At 40.4% G+C, this 23,363-nt stretch overlaps 1 protein-coding gene across 1 annotated transcript; it reads right to left on the reverse strand.

Annotated features, from left to right (window-relative positions):
* Window positions 1-2,623: 2,623 nt before the first annotated feature.
* NEURL3 (neuralized E3 ubiquitin protein ligase 3) lies at window positions 2,624-15,616 on the reverse strand. The gene is made up of 4 exons (XM_040345938.1): window positions 15,528-15,616; window positions 8,575-9,042; window positions 6,959-7,015; window positions 2,624-3,300 (listed from the first exon to the last, which is right to left on the reverse strand). Exons 1-4 carry the CDS (start codon window positions 15,556-15,558, stop codon window positions 2,954-2,956), a joined length of 903 nt encoding a protein of 300 aa, XP_040201872.1. The 5' UTR covers window positions 15,559-15,616; the 3' UTR covers window positions 2,624-2,953.
* Between the last annotated feature and the right edge of the window lie 7,747 nt (window positions 15,617-23,363).

A 23,363-nucleotide genomic window follows, 5' to 3' on the forward strand; every position in this document is an offset into this window, starting at 1 on the left:
GCTCTGATTACATGGAGCGGAGATCAGTGTCATTGTTACTAGGCAGAGCGGGAGATGCTTGTTTACATTAGCATCTCCCCACTCTATCTCTCCGTGAGATGATCGTGGGTATCCCCACAGCGATCGAGTCTGCGGCACCTGCGGTCGGGTTCATGGAGCTCGCGTCGGGCACGCGCGCATTCCACCAGCAGGGCGCGCGTGTAAAATTGCGATTACTTTAAGGGGACGTATATATATGTCCTTCTGCCCAGGAGTGCCATTGTGTCGAAGTAAATGTACGTGCGGTGAATCGGTTAAAAGTAATATATAATAATTATTTGTATATTACTTATGGTAATTAATCCCTTGCCACCCAGGCCAATTCTCACACTTCTCTCGTACATGAAAAAATCGTACATTTGTTTGCTAGAAAATTACCCAAACATTATATATATTGTTTTAGCGGACAATTTGAATAAAATACTGAATTTTTTTGTATACTATTAAAGATGATGTTATGCCAAGTAAATAGATACCTAACATGTCACGCTTTAAAATTGCGCACACATGTGGAATGGCGCCAAACTTCAGTACTTAAAATTCTCCATAGTTGATGCTTTACAATTTTTTACAGGTTACATGTTTAGAGTTACAGAGGAGGTCTAGTGCTAGAATTTTTGCTCCCGCTCTAACATTCGTGACGTATGTAACCTGTGTGTATCTGGCTCTGATACTAGCCAGGGTCTCACCAGCCACTGACCTTACCGCACGTCCTTGCTCCACAGTAGGTGTTGTTGTTGCCTCTTCCTTTAAAGGAGGGCTGCAATAACACCACACAAAAGGTGGGCACAGATATGGACTCCAAAGATAAAATGAGAACTTGGCTTTTTAGCATAGGAGGATATTTTTATATAATCTTCTTAGTAGTGCCTTACGTTATACAGAGTTAAAAGTTTAGCAAACTATACAAAATTTGAATGAATACATTCTATTACAAGAATAGAAGAATGCATTGTTTGTTTTTTATAGTTCATTCTTTAGGCACCTTTCACGCATGCGGATCTGTTTTCACGGACTCCGCTTGCTCAGCAGGGATCGATCTGCTGATCCCCACTGAGCCGGCGGATGACAGATACGTCTCCTCTCACTGTGCAGAGACGGACCTGTCAGAGCTCCGCTCTCCTCTATGGAAACGGACCGCATGTACATTTTAATCCGATCTGATTTGCCAGACAGATGGAAAATAGGGTTTTCATCCGACTGGATTTAACGCTGACATCCTTCGCTCCATAGAGGTACATGGAGCGTCCGTTCAGGTCCGCCTGAAAAACCTAACAGGCGGACCTGACCGGTCCGCATATGTAAAAGGGCCTTAAAGTAAAATCTTTGTTAGCAGCTAAGCCATTGATGCATTTTTTTAAGCCGGAAAGTGGCCTATTTGATTAGGACAAACACGTACAAACCTTCTAGTGCTGCTGTTGTCATTGGGTAATCCTTACGTCAACCATAAATGAATCAAAATTTGTCTGGTTCAGCAGCAACTGGCCAATTTCGATCCATCTATGGGCAGGCCGATTGTACTGAAGTCAATCTATCAATCGACTTCAGTACATCCAGCCTGTCTGTTTGTTTTGCTTTTATCACTGCCGGTGGCTATAGCCACCAGCAGTGATCATTATACTCTGACAGCTGGGGAACCTCCCGCTGCGCTATTGTATTCTGACAGCAGGAGGTTTCCCAGCCGTCAGAATACATCATAAATGACTGTGTTGAGCAATTTTCTTGTGGTTGAAAGAAAGAACATTTTTATAATGTTTAGCCTTCTTTAGGCTTTTTTGTTTTAATGTGAGTTTACATACACTTTAGCCTACTAAATGCTACTTGCTTTATGATTGTCTAATGTGATTTTGTTGTTCCCAAAAACTTTTTTGACCATAGGTACCCCAATAATTCCACTATTTAACAGACTTAATTTTTTTTTTTTTTATTATTGTCTTTTGACATTTTGGCTTTAAGATATATTAAATATAAAATCAATACAAAGTATAAAAATGCATTCACATCTAGCTGAAACCTCTTCCTTAAAAATATTCACATTTAATGAAAACATTGATAATCCCTGAAATGTGCTTTATATACAAACATTGTACATCCAATACTGCAGAATATTGATGACTTAATTTAAGAAAAAATTCCAGCTAAGTCACTTGAGTTCCACAAATCAGCAACGATTTATATATTGTAAAGTTATATTACGCATTACATTCTATGGAAATGTTTTTGTTTTTTTCTGTATGAGAACCAGGTACATATTTTTAATCAGGTATTCATGTACCTATTTTTCACAGTCATTTCTAATAGTTTAACCATGGTTCTGCTTTATTATATAGTGATTGATATTTGATAGTTTTTTGCATCATTGTTTTTTTCTCTTGCAACTACATCACGTCACATCACAACTTTACTTTTTAACTTTCAATAAAAAAAAATTGTGCATTTTAGCGTGGCGTCCATGAAAGCTCCATTCTTGTTCTTCTCAGTCTAACTCCTTTTGATTCTGTGTACACTCTTTTTTGTGGCTCTCCACCTTTTCCCTTTTATTAACTTCTTTTTTTCTTTTCTACATTCTTATACCTTCATTTCCACTTACTTATACCTTCTTTTGTAAATATGCCAACCTTCTTTTCTACTTAATTCTGCCTTCTTTTTTATGTTCCTCTACATTCTTTTCTACTTAATTCTATCTTCTTTTTTTACATACTTCTACCTTCTTTGGACCAATCTTCACCCACAGTTAACATTGTCTCTTAAATATCACTTGGTGCATGAACTTCTGCATAGTTAAGGTCTCCTAAGGATATTCTAGCAATCAAATGGATTAGCAACATAGAAAGGCATGCATAACGTGAACCAATGATATCCTTAGCTTGTAGAATAGTCTTTAAAGTGTCATTGTGCCAAATACAGCATGAAATTAGATGGTTGCAAGGAGTATGTTGGACAGCTGTAGTGTTTCAATGTTCTGCGACTGCACAATAGTTTGACGACACAATGGACAGAGATTATTCTGACTTTTCATTTTCACAGTACACTGTTCACAGAAAAAGCTGTGCAAGCAGGGTAACAACAAAGTGTCTGCTAGTCTGTCTTGGCAGATTATACAGAGAGAGCCACCCTCATAATACGGAGGGTATGTTGATACTGAGTGAAAGTCTGTTGTAGTGGATTTGTGCAGACACTGGACCACGGAATCTGAAGTGTTGTCCAAAGTTGACAGTGATTTGTTCTTTGTACATGTCGTTGTACATGTATTTGTGTGCTCTGTAGAAAAAATGGAAAGTAAACAGGTTAAATGTTAAATTATGAAATAAAAAGTAAAATCAGACAGGCTAGTGAAATGCACATGAGAGCACATTCTAACAGTAGTATATACTTAAGCTTATTTTATAGATATTTCATGATGTCTGAGTGCCCAGGTGCTATCACAAACATGGGCTATTAGGACAAAAAATGGTATAATATGCTGTATAAATTCAGTTAATCTATCTGTAGGGTTTCAGTTTGTCATAGGAAACTTGGTGTAAATCCACCCAAATGTCTACAATCCCTGTACAGATAGTGTTTCAAGGGAGAATAGAATTTGGGGCCCTTGGGAGATACAGATTCATTAAGAATATACAGAAAAATTCTCAGTTTGATTATGTTTACAGGTTTTCATGCCATATGTATTTTATATAAATAAGTTCAGTATTAGTAGTTTAGTGCAGTGGACAAGAGTTTAGCAGGACAAAGCTGTAACTAAGCACTTAGCTACTGTGCGGCCCTGAATGTATATAATTAAAATACACATGGCATAAGTCAATGGAAATTTAGGGCAAACTGACTCAAATTTGGATTTTTCTTGTCCATTGACAACTATAGCCGCTAGCAGTATCTATTGTGTTCTGCTGATAACTATAGCTGCTAGCAGTGATCATTATGCTCTGCTGGCAACTATAGCCGCTAGAAGTGATCACTGTGTTCTTCCAGCAGGGAGGGCTTCCTGCCGGCATAACACAATAGCGCTGTGGGAGGGATTCCCCGTACATGCTTTTTTGGGGTTGAACGAAACATGACAGTTTCGGTCGGAGCCTCTATACTAACCATCTGAAGTTAGTACAGTGATCTCCCCCACTGAGCAGTTGTGTTCTGACAAGGGGACGCCACCCCCTCACCCCTCGTCAGAACACTCCGATCAGCGCTCTCTGCCATTGGCTGAGAGCGCTCATCAGGAGTCGTTTAGGTGCTGGTTTTCCAGCATGCTCGTCTGACAGAAGACGGCCAAACGTTTTTTATTGAACCAGCCGATGACTCTCGGCCCATGTGTACAGTGCTTTAATCTGCGGCTTGCTTTATAGTAGCAATTTAACAGAAATGGTGAAAAATCTGTACAAAAACAAAAAATGAATACCAACAAAGGAGGAGAACAATGAGCATCGATCAGAATGTTGTATGAGTGGGTAAGTGGAACTTTTTCTACTGAAAATGTATAGGTGAGATCGAATAGATGGGGGGGGGGGGGGTTAGGAAAAAGAGCAGGGGACAAAAAAGATACAAAAAACTGTAAACACTGTTTTCATTTTTGTTTTTGAGTTTTGGGTAGCGTAAGGAAGGATTCATACCCCTTTTCCGTTTTTGTCCATTATCAGTGGCTCCAGTAGATAGATTTGTCCTCACTAACTGTATTGATGACAATAGTTTCATCAAACAGGAAGTAAGAGTAATCTCCAACAGCAACACAGGCAAAAATAAAAATGCTTTTTTTCTTTATAGTGAAGGGTAACATTGCCATCATCTTTTTATTGCTGTCTGTGTGATTGCTGCAAATATTTCCATTGCCAACATAGTAAGATTGGAGTGGAAATCTCTGATGTAGCCCAGGAAGCAGTAAAACCATGACAGAGGTTCTAATGTTTTCCAACTCCGTCCAAGCTAATATAAAAAAAAGTTTGGGCAAGACTTTTAAGTTAATGAGTAAATGGATGGAATGGAATTCCTTCATGTAAATTTCTGTAGTTAATAATTAAAACAGAAACAGGAGCATGAAATGTACTAGGCCCAAATCCCAGGGGCCAGCCTCCCACTGGCACTGCATAATTTATGTTAGTTTAATCTCATATGATTTGACAAATCTCTGCCTGCGGGAGCTTTACAATGGCCTATTTATTAGTTACAGATCACAAATGCACCTAAAAAAGTGTAATCTAGAGTGAGGCTAATTAAATGTTCGAAAATGCACAATGAGAACCAGTCAGTGCTGTGCAAGAACAGTTTTCTGTTGGCCACTGCTCATTGCAAGGTGCTATCAAGACATTCATGATGTTATTACCTCATCATTTTATAACTGTATGCGTATGTATTTAACTGTATATATGTGTTTTTTTTAAAGGGCTGGAGAAGAAAGACTTATCACCATGAACCACGTGTGTTTTGGACTTCAGTTTCGTCCCGTATGATGCCCCCACTGATTATAGATTTATGCAAATAATTTTTCATGATTAACCTCCCTGGCGGTATGATTCTTTCAGAAAAAACATGCTGAAAGCGGTACAATTATTTGCAAGGAAATTTGGCGTTTTATATTGTAGGTCTGTAATTTTTAGAAATAACTCACTTAAATCTGACCAAACAAGATTCTAATAGGCATCCCGGGTATGACATTTTTTAAAAAACAAAATTATAAATTATAATATAATAAATAATTATAAATAATTATAACAAATAATAATATAAGTATAATAAAAATTATTCAATAATGTAATCAAATCAAAATCACTGAAATTTGCTCAGTTGCAGAATTGTCGCTGTCATTATTATTTTTTTTTTATGACGAATTTCCCCACAAATGGCTATCGCACAATTATGCAAGTGATTATAATTTATTATCGCTGTTTTTTAGCTGATCTAAAACTATTTTTGACATAAAGGGACACTTTTGGTTGCTATGGACAATCTACAGTTTCCAGGGAGAAAGTTTTTATTATATAAAATGACATGCATGACACAGGACAGACCACTAGGGACAAGTTTTTTTTTTACATACAGTACTGTAATCTATAAGATTACAGTATACTGTATGTAAAGTGTTTGTTTACTTTTTTGAATTTGGCGCCGTTCTCCGTCCCCGTGCGTCGTAACGTCGCAGGGAACGGAGATCGGCGGCACAGGAGGACGCTGTGTGAATCAAGCGAGGTCCCGCTCGCTCACACAGCGCGGTGGCATCGCTGGATCCAGGGACAAGGTAAGTAAACCAAGCCTGTGGATCTAGCGAGGCAAGCCCGAGTCTGACTCGGGGTTACCGCTCGCAGCAGGAAAATCTAACCCCGAGTCAGACTCGGGAATACCGCCAGGCAGGTTAAAAAAAATCGTCCCCGGCTATAATGATACCAATTGTCCTGGAGCCCAGAATTATATTTATGACTAGGTTTTATTCATTAACTCACTCTTTATATAGATTGGGTGGAGAGGCGTGATCAGATACTATAAATACTTCAGAGAAGAGGTCAAATTGTGTAATTGAGGAAGTAATTATACAAGCCATTACTTATGAGAGAAAACAGAAACTAGTCCGATCTACTAAACTATTGTTATAAATTATTCATTTGCTAGAGATTTCCAATGATAGGGAAGGAATGCCAGATACTAAATTAGCAGGTGGTATTCTAGAAGGTATAGAACAGGAAGAGCGTGTGATTCAGGAAGAACACAGGCCATATGTGGTGAACAGGAGAATTCCAGGTCATCAACTTTCTTCACTAGAAAAAAAATGTTTAGTGAATCAACACTATAAAGTACCCAAACTTATCAAGGCAGACAGATAAACCATCTGTACCAAACACAAAAAAAACCCAAAGATACCCTCTTCCTGATCTTGGAGCACGATGTCATAATAAGAGCTTAACATATACAAATCAGAAGTTTTACAAAGAAGTCAGCTCACCTTTTTGGATGTGCGGGTGGCAGCGACAATGAGATTCTGTCTGCTTTGATTGACCATCTGTAACAAAAAGATCATCAAGATTAACTTTATAATAATAAAAATATATATATATATATATCACTGGTAAAAGCTAAGTCAACCAAAAACCTGTTCATTTTTTTCATGTGCATACTCCAACTTTAAGAGGTCTATTCATAAAAAATGTGCTGTGCGATTGTCACAGCATTCGCGCAACCTTCGCAAATAATTCCCATTATATGCCTAATATGTTTATTTCCTATGAATTTCAGCTCTATGCAGAATATCGCAGTATAGCCAATTGAAATAAACATATTAGACACAGTATGGGGGCCTACGGTTTTGTAAATGCTGTGCCATTCGAACAGCATTTATTTTTATTTTATTTTTTATAAATGGACCCCTAAGGGTAACTATGAGCAAATTTAAAAATTACCTATATGATACAGTTTCCCTCCCGATTGGCTGAGACACAGCAGCAAAGCACCATTGGCGCCTGCTGCTGTAAATCAAAGTCAGTTAGCCAATCAGGAGAGAGAGGTGGCAGGGCCGAACTGCAGCTCCGTGTCAAAATGGCCACTCGGAGCTGAAGCTGGGTTTGGGTCGCCCCATAGCAAGCTGCTTGCTGTGGGGGCACTCAACAGGAGGGAGGGGCCAGGCCACAGAAGAGGCACCCAAGAAGAGGAGGATCCGGGCTGCTCTGTGCAAATCCACTGCACAGAGCAGGTGGGTATAACATGTTTGTTATTTTTAAAGAAAACAAAATGAGACTTTACAATCACTTTAAGCTGTTACAGCTTTGGGACAAAAGTTTAGGCCATTTGAACAAAAGCTGGCCTTTGTAAGCACCTGCTGGCAGTGCTATATGGTTTGTTCCAACCTTATCAAATTGAATAACTATATAGTTATACTGTATAACCACAATCCTTTAACTGACACATTTGCTGGACAGCTTGGCCTGAAACATAAAGTGAAGCTATACTAGTTTTACTGGCAGAATCATCAGGTAATAAAACTATGTTACGAGGGTGAAGTTGCTACTGCATCAATGCTACCGACAGACAGCATCATGTGTTATTTTCTAGTTTTCACAAAGATACACTTTAAATCATCTTTGGTATGCTAAAAGCAGAACCTCTGCGCAGAAACCTGTTTCTAGCTCTACTAAAAGTTACAGTAGTTGCAAAAGGTTTCTAATCTTGCTGCTTCATCTGTATTTGTTTTACAAAATAGAGTAGTAGATGACATTTTTGATTGGCACAGTAAGTCCCCTATATGAACCTTCGAGTTGCAAACTTTCAAAGATGTGAACATGTGTTTGCACAGTTTATTTTCCTTCAACCCAGTGGGCTGAATGAAAAAAAAACCTGACAGATCGCCATACCAACACAAGCAATGTTGGTGCAGTGATCTCCCCAGCTGTGACTCCCCCCGCCCGCCAGCATGGCCAGTCAGTGAGGGACATATCACTGTATGTATCTCTCAAAGATACAAATAAAAAGATGATTGGGGATTCAGTATCAGTTTTGGCTGGACTTTAGAGTTTTCATACTGGCTGGATTGCTAATAAAATGTAAAGATCAAGTTAGATCACTCACTAATTAGTTGGATGGTCTTTGTCTTGCCATAAACATCCAACATGACCCAGACAGGTGTTTTTTTTGGAATTCCTGAGAAGAGCACTTTGGGTCGAGAATTCTGCCGTCCTTGACAGAGTGCCTGTCCCTTTTGGTTGATCCAGAAGTGCAGTTCAGCTCCCTTTTCACAAAGTTCCTCTGGTATACCTATGGCCCAGAATCCAGGATTCACAATAAGATCTGGGCAAGCGAATGGTGGTAAAGAATTGGCATTGATCGTGTTGGGATTCACAGTGGTAACGCCCACTCTAAGAGCACCGTGCCAGCTTAACTCTTCTTCCAGAACTTTAATGCAGACTTTTTCTCTGGGTTTCAGTGGGCGATTGGAGAAGACCAGTCCATCGTGGAAGCTGTAGGATCGACTTGCCCGGTGGAGACAGTGGTTCAGGGAAATACGAGACCCTTTGCAGTGTGGGTGAAAAGAGATCTCTGAAAGTAAAAACAAAATGATGAGTCAAAAAACTGTAGGTTATATAGCTAAAATGCTCTAAATGTGAGGAGAGCTAAGGGTTATTGCCCAAAGCAAAAGGGAGCAGGGAGAATAGAGTTCTTCAAGCTGTAGGCACCCTTAGCTTATAGGCCACCATAACAAAATACAGCAACAGATTGTAGTTCATTAGAAGTTCTAGGTTCTGACATTTTCTATAGCTTTTTAATCTGATTAGTTACATCATAAAACAGATAAACTCCCACGTTTATTAGCATATCACTAAAATATAGCCACGTTGAACAATAAAGTACGGAGGAATCAACGCAATCAGCAGAGCAGGTGTCTTTGTAGGTTTTATTATTTGTAGGTCTGGTCTATGGGATTCAGTTAACAGTTTTTTCTTTGGGTGTAGTTATATGGCAGGAAGAGATAAGTTGCAGTAAACCTATGATAAAAATGTCACTCTAAAAACTTTATACGAAATGAAGCACATTTCAAAGTTTCAGTTTCCTCCTAGTTCTAAATCGTGTCCGATTACATTAGGCAGGTGTTCTTAATATGAGTAATTCTGTTACATATTAACTAAATCTGTCCAGCTGCCAGATTCTTAGCTATAGGAAGTTATTGTGCATTACAGTAAAACCTTGGTTTGAGAGCGTTTTGTAAGACAAGCAAAATGTTTTAATACATTTTGCCTTGATATACAAGCGATGTCTTGATATAAGAGTAGCGTCATGTCACAACTGAGTATAAAAAAGAAGAGAGGAGCCTAAGTGTAGCAATATGGTTACATTTAAATGAAGGTACAACATTTAGCAACTTGTTGCTACACTTAGAGGTGCCTCTCTTCTCTTTTATACCCTGTAAAAAAATGCTTTGATATACAAAGGCTTTGGATTACAAGCATGTTTCTGGAACGGATTATGCTGGCAAACCAAGGTTTTACTGTATATGGTTAACCCTATTTATTGTACATTGCAACATACATCCTGACATGGTTTATAACCATATAATGTACCTTTGGTCATATAGTAGACTAATGCCGCGTACACACCATCACTTTATGTGATGAAAAAAAACGACACTTTCTGTGAAGTAAAAAATGACGTTTTTGAAACTTCAATTTTCAAAGACGAAGTTGCCTACACACCATCGTTTTTCTCACAATGTTCTTGCAAAGTGAGGTTACGTTCCACCACGTTTTACCATTGAAGCTTGCTTCATAAGTAGCTTCTGGGCATGCGTGGATGAAAAAACGTCTTAGAAAACGAAGTTTTTTGCTACACACGGTCAATTTCTGTGAAGTAAAAAGTGCACTTTTGAAAAACGACACATAAAATTGAAGCATGCTTCAATTTTTTTTGGTCGTTTTTTACAAGACATAAAACGACGTTTTCCCCCACACATAGTCAATTAAAGTGACGTTTTTAAAAACGTCATTTTTTTTCATCACATAAAGTGATGGTGTGTACGCGGCATTAGGCCTCGTACACAAGATAGGTTAACCAGAGGACAACGGTCTGAAGGCCCGTTGTCATAGGTTAACTTCTGAAGCTAACTGATGGTCCGTCGTGCCTACACACCATCAGTTAAAAAAACGATCGTGTCAGAACGCGGTGACGTAAAACACAACGACGTGCTGAAAAAAATTAAGTTCAATGCTTCCATGCATGCGTCGACTTGTTTCTGAGAATACCTGGATTTTTAACCGATTTTTAATCGATGGACGTGCCTACTAACTGATGGTCCGTCGTGCCTACACACCATCAGTTAAAAAAACGATCGTGTCAGAACGCGATGACGTAAAACACAACGACGTGCTGAAAAAAATTAAGTTCAATGCTTCCATGCATGCGTCGACTTGTTTCTGAGAATGCCTGGATTTTTAACCGATGGACGTGCCTACTTTTTCCCATCGGTTAGGAATCCATAGGTTGATTTTAAAGCAAGTTGGCTTTTTTTTAACCTATGGTTAAATAACCTATGGGGCCTACACACAATCGGTTTGGACCGATGAAAACGGTCCATCAGACCGTTGTCCTCTGGTTAACCTATCGTGTGTACGAGGCCTAAAAGTGCCAACATTCTCTGTCAAAAGGTGGAATCGGGTTCTAATGCATTGGAGCTAATTATTACTTTTTCATCTTTCCGATTCTGTATAATGACCAATTCCATTAAGCTGCTCTAGAACAACAGTTATAACCTGTCATGGGCTACTTTGTGTACATTATTACTTTATAAATAAGCCCTGGTGTTCATTCATGAAACTCATGCCAATAAATATATTCCAGGGCCTCATATACCTTGCACAACATTTCTGTATTTTTTTACATTCTCCAGACCAGGGTTGCAGGTTTCACTCAAAAAAAATAAAATAAAAAAATAACTGGAAGGGGACATTTAAAAAGAAAAAGTAACCTCACGATCTCTCCATTGGTGAACCTTTTCTAAATCAACCTCCCTTGGACCTCATTCACACAGGACGTACTATACTGTACACCCATGCAGGACTGTGTTTGCCCACACATGTATATACAGGTGTTCTGTTCATCCCCATGCACACAGTCCCATTGATGTGAGTTTGGGAACAGCACCCACTTGGGGCACAGTGGTTGTTTCTGTGCACCTGCTCTGTACCAACTGACATCAATGGGACTGCCTGAATGGGAATAAACGGAACACCTCTGCATCCTGGTCAGAGCAAATATGGCCCTACACAAGCGTACGGTATAGTACACCCTATGTGAACGAGGCCTTAAGCTAGTCATACATGTTTCCTTTTCTCTCAGCCCTTCTCTCTCCAGACAAGGCTATGGCAACACAAAAGATGCTGAAGGAAGTCAACTGCACCTGCAATGAATTCTGAAAAATCTCAGAAGTGTTTTAAATTTCTGTTAGAAACATGCTGCTTGAAGTTCCATCGACACAGGACCTAAAACTCCACTGAATGTACTGTTTGTTTCTTTAGAACGTTACCACAGCCTTCCACAGAGAAAGAAAGTCTGCCACCTGCCAGTTTGTTGTACAGAAGGACCCTTGCTCTCTCTGAGGAAGCAGTGGACTCTCTGCAGAGGTTTGACGCACCCTCTGCTGAATCGGACCTACAATTTCCAAGCAGCTGATTAGAAATATTTAGCTCTGACTGTGTCCAACCTCCTCAGAGAGACCACTGAATCATGGTGGCAGGGGACAGTTTTTTCCACTCTGTAGAAACGTGGTAATGGAAAAAAGCTGTGAGTTCAGTTGTGTTTCAGGGCCTGTGTTAATGGGCTTTGAGCAAATGCTGCATGTTTTACATCAATTTAGCCCAGGTTCACACTTCAGCTGAACTTGCACGATCTGACTCCCGCTTGTCAATCCCGATTTCGGCCGCGATTACAGAGACTGAACAGATGTCAATGTAAATCATGGCCTGAAATCGCAGCATGTAGTACAGTAAAAGTAGTACAGAAACTACTTTTTGAAATCGGTGCATCGCCGCAGATGCAGCGTCTCACCGATTAGGACGGTGCCATTTCCGGCAATTGCTGGAAAATGCCGCAGATTTGACATGTCAAATCGCACCAGTGTGAACCAGGGCTCATGAGGCTTTTAGGAGTATTTAGAATTAAATTCTTCATTTATTCATTCATTCATTTTACATGGAATGAGTAGCAAGGGAGGGGAAGTGATGTTATTTAAACACTTGAAGCTGCCCTGCAAGCTGACGAAAAAAAAGTCACATGGGGTGGCTTGGAAAAAATAGGAAGTGAACAGCTTCCCAATAGGTAACTGGCAGAATATGCGCAGTGTGGGTGACAAGACAGCAGCCAGAGGATTGGTTGCTATTGCGTTGCCACTGACAATAGGCAGGTTCGTGGAAATGGCAGCCAAGTATTTGAAAAGATGGAAAGGTTTAGCACACAGGTGAAGGAGATAATTTTTAAGAAATCATCACAAATAAATAATGGGGTTTATTGACAGTTTAAAACTGGTGATACATAATACAATCTCACATGTTTAGAAACTGATACATTTAAAGATTGTTTTTTACAGAGCTTGAACAGCCAGATGGTTACAGATTATGCTGTACAATACATCAACAGATATCTGAAAAAAAAATCATTGCATATCATCTACTATTTTTTCTTTTTTTGGAACTTCCCTTTGGATGAGACATAGCAATTTCTCCAATAATTATAACGCTGTTGTAGCTATTGCAATCTGTTTATCAGTAGATGACAAGTAGCTTGAAAATGTCTGTCATCGGGTTACTTAACCTGGGCGGTGCAAGTAACCATGATACGGGATAGCCCATAGGAACTAGTTAGATTGTGTCTTGCATTAAAGAAAGCCTGTCATGAGGGAAACAGGAGAGGAGGCTGCTATTACTAAGCTCTCCTTCTAAAAATGCTATTTGATTGACTGTTGTGCTGGCAGTGGGCTCTCATACTCCAGATAAGAACTATTTTGTCTTTCAGAAAAAAGGCAGAAATTGTTCAGAAGAACAACAATGGTTTTGCCTCATGTACACTGACACTGCTGCAGGTAAACGGAAGTTTAGGAGCAGTTGGGCATTTTTTTCAACTGCTCCTGAACTCTCCTCTATGTTATCTTATCAGTACATGTACACTGGTTCATTTATAGTCGTTTATAGGCAGTTGAGTTTAGAGGCTTTTTCTTGAACCCCAAAAATGCGGCAACTTGCGTTTAGCAGCGTTTCGTTTACAGACGTTTTTAATTTTTTTTTCAAATGCTTCTAGACATAAACGCGGCTTAACGGACGGTTTTAGATGCTAAGCTAGCTGTTAAGTTAAATCGTTCAGGAGAGGTTGAACAACGTCCCGTGTACATAAAGCCTAAAGCAATCGGTGCAATTAAAGATACTCTCTGAATAAGTGTTATCGTTTGTTGTACTTTGCACTTTGTTTTAATAAATAAGCCTATACATATTATGTCATACTTACCTTTCTCACAGTAGGTTTACAATTCTGCCTGTCAGCAAAAAATCTGGGGTTGGTTTATAAAAGGTGTACACATTGTTCACTTATGAAAGTATATGTTCCCTTATGAAAGTATATGTTCCCTTTCTAAAGTGAATGTTCACTTAGTAAATAAGGTGAAGGGGCGTTCAATTTAAATATCCATTCATGTGTACAGCGAAATAAAAAATATTCTATTTAATGTTATGGCGCTATATAAATCCTGTATAATAATAATAAAAATTATATAATTTAACATAATAATAATAAGCTCAGGGAATATTTACAGTGCCACAGTTTCTACTCCTTAAGCCTCGTACACACGGCCGGTTTTCCTGGCAGGAAAACTGCCAGGAGAGCTTTTGGCTGGAAAACCGGACGTGTGCATGCTTTCTCGCAGTTTTCCCGTCAGGAAAATAGCCGGGAATCCTGGCGGGAAAATAGAAAACCTGCTCTTTATTTTCCGGTTGGGATTCCCGGCGTTTTTTTTCCCGCCAGATCTACTACTTAACTATGGGAAACACTGCGGGGCAGTGCCGATGGAGCATATATGGCAGTTTTACTGCCAGGTTCTCGGCTTTCCCCTCGGTTTTCTCGGCGGACTTTTTACCGCCGAGAAAACCGAGAGTGTGTGCAGGGCTTTAAAGTGTTACTAAACCCAGGACACTGCACTCACTATATCTGGTCACCCACAGTACACAGAACAATGAAATGCAATTATTTTTGTAAATATAAACTGCTAAATGCCTTTTCTCATCAGTAGTGTATAGCAGTCATGCATCCTCCCAAGAAAAAAAAAAAAAACTCTCTAGCAATACACACCAAACTGAACATGTGCAGAGCCTGACTCCATGGACTCTGTGTTATCAAAAAGTTATTAGGGGACAGTGGAAGAAGGGGAGGATCAGAGAAGACAGCATCAAACAGCCTTTCTTTTTTTACACAATGCAGAAGATTAACCCCTTAGGTTCCACAGCGAGTATAACAAGCATGCTTTATTGCATATACAGACTGATTTTACTGTTTTGGATTTAGTAACACTTTCAGTAAACTCCAATGCACAAAATGAAATGTATTAATTATTTAACATCAGACCGACTTATATTTATGTCCTGCTGGAATGGTATAAAGTTACATTAAATTTTTTTTAAATATATGTATTTATTTTTATAAATGCTTTGTTATTAGCAAAATAGGATTAATTCCTAGTTTGAAGTAGCTTGCTGTATGTAGTTTTAGGTGGAAAAATGCGTTATATGATGAACACATACATAATTGAAAAAAATAAAAAATCTAACAATAGAAAGAAGCTTAGCAGATTGTAGGGCTTGTTTCCTGTTTTTGCACAAAGAGTGTAATAGCAGCCCCAACCAATTTATGTTATAAATGAATATCATATTCCTGTCTTTGTCTCTCTTACATTCTCTTTTGTCTCTTCTCCTTTTTTCTCTCCCTATACTGTATTTAGATGTACATTTACACACAGGCAAACACACGCACATATATTTCACATTGTCACTCACCCTCTTTCGCTGAGCTGCCGGTTAGCCCCATGGTGTGTATAGTTGGAATGTGTACACATACCCATGTGCATAAGTTTATACTCAGCAGAGGGCTGGCCCACAATGGGGCTTTCCCCTTAAATACTACACCTACTTTTTTTTTTCCTTTCTCTTCTGCATACTGGAATTTCCGTAACAAGGAAATAGAGCCACAACTCATGACTGAAAATCAGAATACAAAAGAGTGAAATGTATTAAGGAAAGGTGGCTATTTAAACAGTGCATGAATCAATAAGCAGACAACTGAGCAGAACACCTATATGTATTCCTGCTCTGCTGTATGCAAGCAGAATTTTCTAATTACCGTAATAGCTATTAGCTGCTATCACCAAAATTGTGCTTCACACAAACAAACAAAACTAATAAATAGGCACAGCGGAACGCTCTACCCATACTGAAACTGTCAACCGATAACCATATATCAATATGTGCCACAAAGAAAAATAAACCAATATAAATATGCACACATATATAAATCCCCAACAAACTTCCAGTGAGTAATATATCAATTAATAGTGCTTTTTTTCAGGGGGAACTCGGGGGAACTCAGTTCCACCACCTCTGGCTCAGACCCTTTGGTGCCTGCTCACCACAATCACTTGTAAACACAGAAGTCTGGTTTCTGTGTTTACAAGTGACAGCTCTGCACTCTGTGTGTAACCCCCTGAACTCTGCACTCTGTATGTAATGCAATCCTGGTATTTAATGCTCCTTTAAAGACCCTTCTACGGTTTGTGAAATCTGAACGGGGTCGTGGTTGAGTTCCTGCACCTATTTTCTGAGAAAAAAAGCTCTGATTAATACTAATGCTATGACGCAAATATTCTCTATTACATTGTGCACAAAAATATCACAAAATACATATCACAAGATATGTGTAGCACCCTCCTCCTAATGAATAGGCGCTATAATGTAAATTTAGTGTTGTTCTGAATTGTAAATAGTTCAGAAATTATATTTCAAAGCTAAATTCGTTTCTCACTGTAGCAAGTAGGTGTCGTTGTCACCACAGGCCAGTGTGAGAAATACAGCAAGCTAAGTGTATTGGCTATTATTTCCCTGGAAACAGCCCAATCAGGAACTTCTTTGTAGCTGGGCATTCTGGGAGAGGATATTTAAGGGACAGAAGTCATGTGATGCGCTCTCTGACCTCATGGCCCTTCTGGCCTAAGGTATGTGACAACTGCTCTCTTATACCTTGGGCCCTGCTGACCCGAGTCTGTGTTACTACACGTAGGCCCAGAAGTCCGGCTGGGGGCCTACTGGTTCAGAAGTTGTCCTGTGCTGTCTTGCCTGCAGGAAGAAGCTGAGCTCCAGGGGAGGACTTTTCTTGGAGAAAACCGAGCAGAATGCTGGTTTCTCAGGAAGAGACTGGTGACTCATTTGGAGGATGCACCTAAACCAATTTACCCTCACAGTACTGCCGGATGGCTTAAAGGCTCTGGTACTGTGTAGCTGTGCTTCAATCTACCAACTACTGGTCACACAATCTGGTGGCAGAGAATTATCCAACAGTTTCGATATATTCGTTAAGTCTGTGGCAGAGACTTTGTCTGTGCATCATACCGATCGTTAACCCCCCCCCCCCTGGCGGTATTCCCGAGTCTGGCACGGGGTGGAATTTCACAACCAAGAGCGGTAACCCCAAGCCAGACTCGGGATCGCCTCGCTGCATCCACAGGCTTGGTTTACATACCTTGTCCCTGGATCCTGCGATGCCTCTCCGCTGTGTGATCGAGCTGTCTCCTCGCTCGATTCACACAGTGCCTGTGTGCCGCCGAGCTCCGTCCCCTGCGACGTTACGACGCACAGGGGTTGAAATCGGCGCCAAATTCAAAAAAGTAAATAAACACAATACATACAGTATACTGTAATCTTACAGATTACAGTACTGTATGTAAAAAATACACACCCCTTGTCCCTAGTGGTCTGCCCAGTGCCCTACATGTACTTTTGTATAATAAAAACTGTTACTTCTGCCTGCAAATTGTAGATTGTCCATAGCAACCAAAAGTGTCCCTTAATGTCAAAAGTGGTTTTAGAGCAGCTAGAAAACACCGATAATAAATTGTAATCACTTGCATAATTGAGCGATAGTGATTTATGGTGAAATTCGTCATAAAAAAATAAAAGTAATGACAGCGACAATTCTGCAACTGAGCAAATTTCAGTGTTTTTGATTTGATTACATTATTGAATAATTCTTATTATAATTATATTATTATTTGTTATAATTATTTATAGTTATTTATTATATTATAATTTATGATTTTGTTTTTCAAACTTTATCATACCCGAGATGTCTACTAGACATACTTGTTTGGACGGATTTAAGTGACTTATTCCTAAGAATTACAGGCCTACAATGTAAAACGCCAAATTTCCTTGCAAAATAATGGTACCGCTTTCAGCACCTAAAATCTGAAATAATCATACCGCCAGGGAGGTTAAGTCTGTGGTAGAGACTTTGTCCGTGCATCATACCGATCGTTAAGTCTATGGCAGAGACTTTGTTTGTGCATCATACCGGCTGCTAGGTCAGAAAGAGAGGCCTATCCGGGTGTGCAAGAGATCCACTGATAGAAAGTGGTATTTGTCTTTTGGATCCCAAAGTTCTTCAGTGATCTGCAATAAGGTATCTGAACTTCCCCTAACCTTCCATCCCTCTACTACTGCAAGTTGTGTTTTATTTAAAGCATTGAAAACGAGACTAAGTGATTGGTGCATACGTCTTTTCTTCATTATAGACTCTTAAGCCCCATTCACACCTCCGCGACATAACGCCGGACGCCGGACGCTCGTGCCGCTGGAGGGGAGAATTCCCATTGCTGTCTATGAGATGGTTCACATCTCATAGACGCCGTACGCCTGCCGCCTGAAAAAAAGTCCCGGACCCTTTTTTTCAGGCGGCATTGGCGTTCGGCCATACAAAGCAATGGGAAGGATTTGTAAAAAAAAAAAAAAAAAAAAAAGTTACACTATTTGCGGCAAAATACGCCGCGTACGCGGCGTTACTTGTCGCGGAGGTGTGAATGCAGCATTAGTTCTGAAACGGTGAAAAGTGGGGTAGCGGCAGGAACCAAAATTATTCTCAGCAGCTCCTACGGGGGTAGTGCTACATGTAACAAAATAGTCCAACAAGTGCAAACATACTGAGTTAGGAGGATAACCAAGCAGACAGTTCCGCCTGTATTGAAGGAGCTGTAAGACCAGGACGCAGGCAATTCTGAAAGCTGTGATTTTTTCCCCCCTGGTATACATGTTAGTGTTTTAAATCTATATTGAGTGAATAAACAGATAAATTGAGAGCACTATGGTCTACTCTATTCTCTTTGCATAAGTGGCACTATGGCAATACTTTCATGGAATAAAACCGTTCAAGAAAGAGGGGAGCAAAGTGACCGTTATAGGTTATTTATGCTTGATTGACCTCCTACGCTGTGCGCGCAGGAGCCGCCAGTAAAACTGACTGAAGCAATGGGGAAAGGGAATTACTGCCCTGGGTGGATCAATGGAAATAAACCTCTCCTCAGAGTTGAAGCAGCAAGTGCAGGCAATGCATATAGCAATTGGATGAGAGAAAATTCTGGATAGCCACACTCCAAAAATGAGCCCTTATTCGTAGAAAAATCTATCAAAAAGCAGAACACAGGACAGAAGAGCTGACGCGTTTCACACTATTAACAGTGCTTAATCAGGTGCTGTTGCTTCGGTGCGCATGTGCCGATGATGTTGGCACATGTAGACACAGGGGAAGTCTCCTAAACTGTGCAGGTTTAGGAGATATCCGGGGTAGCTACAGGTAAGCCCTATTAGGCCTCATGCACACTGGACGTTTTTTGACATTTTTACAGCAGTTTTTGGCTGTAGATGTTTTTTTTCTACAATCATTAAACCCTCCGTCACACATAGGCTGTTATTAGCAGTTTTGGGCAGTGGGCAGTGGCGTTTTTGAGCAGTAAAAAAAAATAGTTGGTTCTGACATGTTTTTCAGCTGTAAAAACGATCTAACGTGGATAGACGTCATTAAACGTTGATAAACGCTCAAAGACGCGGCTCACCAACGTTTTTGGATGTTTTTGATCCATTGAAAAAAGAAAAAACGCTATGGCAAAAACGTTAAAAAAATTTGAAAAACTCACTGCAAAGCTACTGGCGTTTCTTGTAACATTATTTTAACGTCCAGTGTGCATGAGGCCTATTAAGTGGCAACATCTCCTTATCTCATGTGTTGTAAATTAAGCTATTTAGGACCTGAACACTCATATCCCCATTTCTACTGCATGGTGCAGGTTGGTAACCATAACTGATTCACACTTGTGCAAGTTGCAGTTTGCATATTGCAGGTGCATTTTGCGTTTTTTTTAATACACATCTTTAAACCATTAAAGTCTATGGAACTAAAAACCTGAAAGAAAAATCCTGGCCCTTTCCATAAAATACACAGAGGTGAATTACACCCATAGGAAACCATGTTAAATGGACTGTAGTGTGTTTCTGCAGAACTAAAAAAAGCGCTAAAAAATGCATAGGTGTGAACCAGGCCTAAAGGTTGGGGATGCCTGAAGTTGTTATATTACTGGTTATAGGGTTGCTTCCTGTGCTGTAACCCCTTAATTTTACCATACAGCCTTATTTTTTATTGCTGCCTATGCTTTTCTGTCCTGGGGCCAACTGAACTCGCAATTACTTGTACAGACCACTGCAGACAGATCTCTGTTTACACACACACACACACACACGTACACATGTTGTTCTATGCTGGTAGGCAACAGACATTTCTACTCAGGCTCTTGCTGCGTCTCTTGCTGCTTCCTTATGAACTAAGAAACTTGACTACCTAATGTTGTCATGTACATAGAATGTATTTACTTGATTTAAAGTGGTATTAAACCCAAAACCAAAAATGTTATATATTGCAGCTTATCAATCATTAGATGTGGTGGCTGCATTCATTTTCTTGTTTAAGTGTTTTTCACTCTTTTTTGAGCTGTGATCTCGTATTAGAGTGCCCCCACTCTGGATGAATGAGCACAGGGGGCAACTTTGGACAGCAGCATTGTCAGCATGGGGGAGGCTGAAGCCAATTTCCAGCGCACACTTTATAAGAAGTTACAGAAAACAGTTTTTTCCTTTTTGTATAAAGATTTTACATAAATAAAAGCTGATCATTGTAAACACCTCTGTCACGTGTAAATGGTTTGTCTCATGACTGTAACTGATACCAGGGCTGCTAATAAGGCAGTACAACTGGTCCTGTTGTACTGGGCCCAGACCTCCTCAGATAAACAGGGGGGCCCAGGGCAACTTTATTGTTAATTTCTGCCTAAAAGAACACATGGATTTTACTAGACCACACCACACCCCACTCCTACTTGCTTACCAAGGCTTAAATTACATTTCCCTGGGTCCTAATCAGGTCAACAGAGGGACCCAGGAGGTGGGACATTTTTAAATTTTTGGGGTGTAGGGAGATAAAGGCAGTGCCACTGTTTTATTGTACCCCAGGTGGGTGGGGTGAAGGTGGGACTTGAGGGGCCACCGTCAGGAAGGCTGTATTGGGCCCAATGATTTCTAACAGCAGCCCTGACTGATAGATTCTGCAAGAGAGCTTGTTCTTTTGAAAAACAACAGGCTTATCACACATGATCAAAGTTTCTGTCCGAATAAATTCCGACTGTTTTTTCTGACGGAATTCCGTTCAAGCTGTTTTGCAAACAAGCGGATACACCAAATTCCCATTAACAACACTACGACGAGCCTAGAAAAATTAAGTTCAATGCTTCCAAGCATGCGTCAAATTGTTTCCGAGCATGCATGTTTTTTTCTCTGTCGAAGTTCCACATAGACAAACGGAATTTCCGATAGAAATTTTTTCCGTCGGGAAAAAAAGAGAACATGTTCTTTTTCTAACTCCGTCAGAAATTTCAGATGGAAAAAGACAGATGGGGCATACACACGGTCGGAATATCCGATGAAAAAATTCCGTCTGACTTTTTCTATCGGAAATTCCGATCGTGTGTACGAGGCATTACTGGTCAGATCACCAGGTTAAAATAAAGGTAGGAAAGCCTAAAACAAGAGAATTGCCATCACATCTAAGAATTGCCAAGCTAAAATATAATAAATGTTTGCTTTTGGGTTTAATAATGCTTTAAGCAGAAAGTAATTGGATTTTAAAGCGAAGTTAGAGTTTATTTTCAGTGAGACTAATCTTATTATTGTAACATTTTCCTATTTTATGGTTCAACAAATTTCTTTTTAATTTTACAATAACAAAACATGGGATGTAAATGATCTTGGAGTACTCAAAGACATGGCGCTGAAACACCCATACACAAAACAGCAGTAATACTATGAATAATTTGAGCAGATAAAGGTATTATCCAGCATCAGAATAATCAACATCAAGAACAATTGAAGTTTCCTGACAGACTCCATGGCAGCCTACGTGTGGGTTAATCCTGCCTCCTCTCCAATGCTATAGGACCCACGGAGGGAAGTTGCTGCAGTGTGCCAGCGTTAGCATCCTCAGCTGGCAAGATCTGATTTCCTAATACACGGCAGTCGCCTCTGTGTTTATTGTCTTATTGCTCCTTTTTTTGTTTCTCCTTTCCCTGGGCCCCTGCCACTTCCTGTATGGCGGCTGGAACGCTCCTGTGCTCCAGCTCGCCACTTCGGTCAGCGCGTGCGCAAGAGCCTCTCTCAGTTCGAGGCTTGATTGGCGCCTGCGCTGTACAGCGGGACTCGCGGGCGGCCCCGCAGGCGCCGTCGGCGGCTTCCTTACTGCGCAGGAGCACGTGCGGTGGGCAGTGATGTCACCGGCGGCGAATTTAAAGCTGCGGCTCGCCTGTGTCAGTTGGGTTTACCCTGACAGTAGAGACTACCTAAAGGTCAGTGTTTTTTTCTCTGAACAAAAAAAAATGAATTGGGAGAATGTATTTGTAATAACTTTTTGCAAACATATATATATATATATATATGTTGTTTGGCTTGTATAGGTTATGGAGCTCTTAAAGGGGCAGGTCACTTACTTCTTGTGCTATTTTTGTTTCCAGTCTTGTCCCCGTTATGATGCTCTGGTCCAGGCGCTATGGACCAATCACCGCCTGCATGTGGCCAGCCCTCTCGCACAAGGTATGTGCAGGGGATGCCAGGGCTTGGGGCTATAGTCGCAAGTATCGGGTTGCTTGATGGCTTATTATTTCCCCCCAATTATTTTTGTCTTTAGCCCTTCCGGTTCGGATCCTCGTGTCACAGTCCAGACCAACTCAGACCTTGCCAGGCCGCAACACGTCTTCTTCAAAGTCAAAGAGCAAACGTAATTCTCCGTCTGCATCTCACTAACAGAGGAGAAGTTCCCATTCCTCCTGCAGACACCGCTCCCACCGCCATGACAGCCGCTCTGGTCGAAGAGCCTGCTAGGGATGTGACACACAAGTCCCTGAGGGCAAATCGTTGTGTGACCGCTGTTACGCCCGCACGGTTGGGGAAAAGGAGACAGAGGATCAACGCATCGAGTCTCTAGTTCAATGGGTGGTGCAACGATCTTTAAAGGAGAGGGTTACTTTCCACACACAAAGCCAGTCCAGTACCATTCGGTCTGGTTCCCCGGCAGATGAGGTCCATGAGGATCCAGGTCCTTCCTAGCCCTATGCTTCCTCTCCTGCTTCCCCAGAGGGAGAACTGGAAAGTGATGAGGAAAGTGTGGAATTTGACTTCTCCCAAGTAACTCCACTTATTAAAGCGGTCAAGGAGGCCCTTTTGTGGGAAGACCCATCTACTCCCCCAGCTAAG

Source organism: Rana temporaria, chromosome 3 (assembly GCF_905171775.1).
Source record: "Rana temporaria chromosome 3, aRanTem1.1, whole genome shotgun sequence".
Classification (NCBI taxonomy): domain Eukaryota; kingdom Metazoa; phylum Chordata; class Amphibia; order Anura; family Ranidae; genus Rana; species Rana temporaria.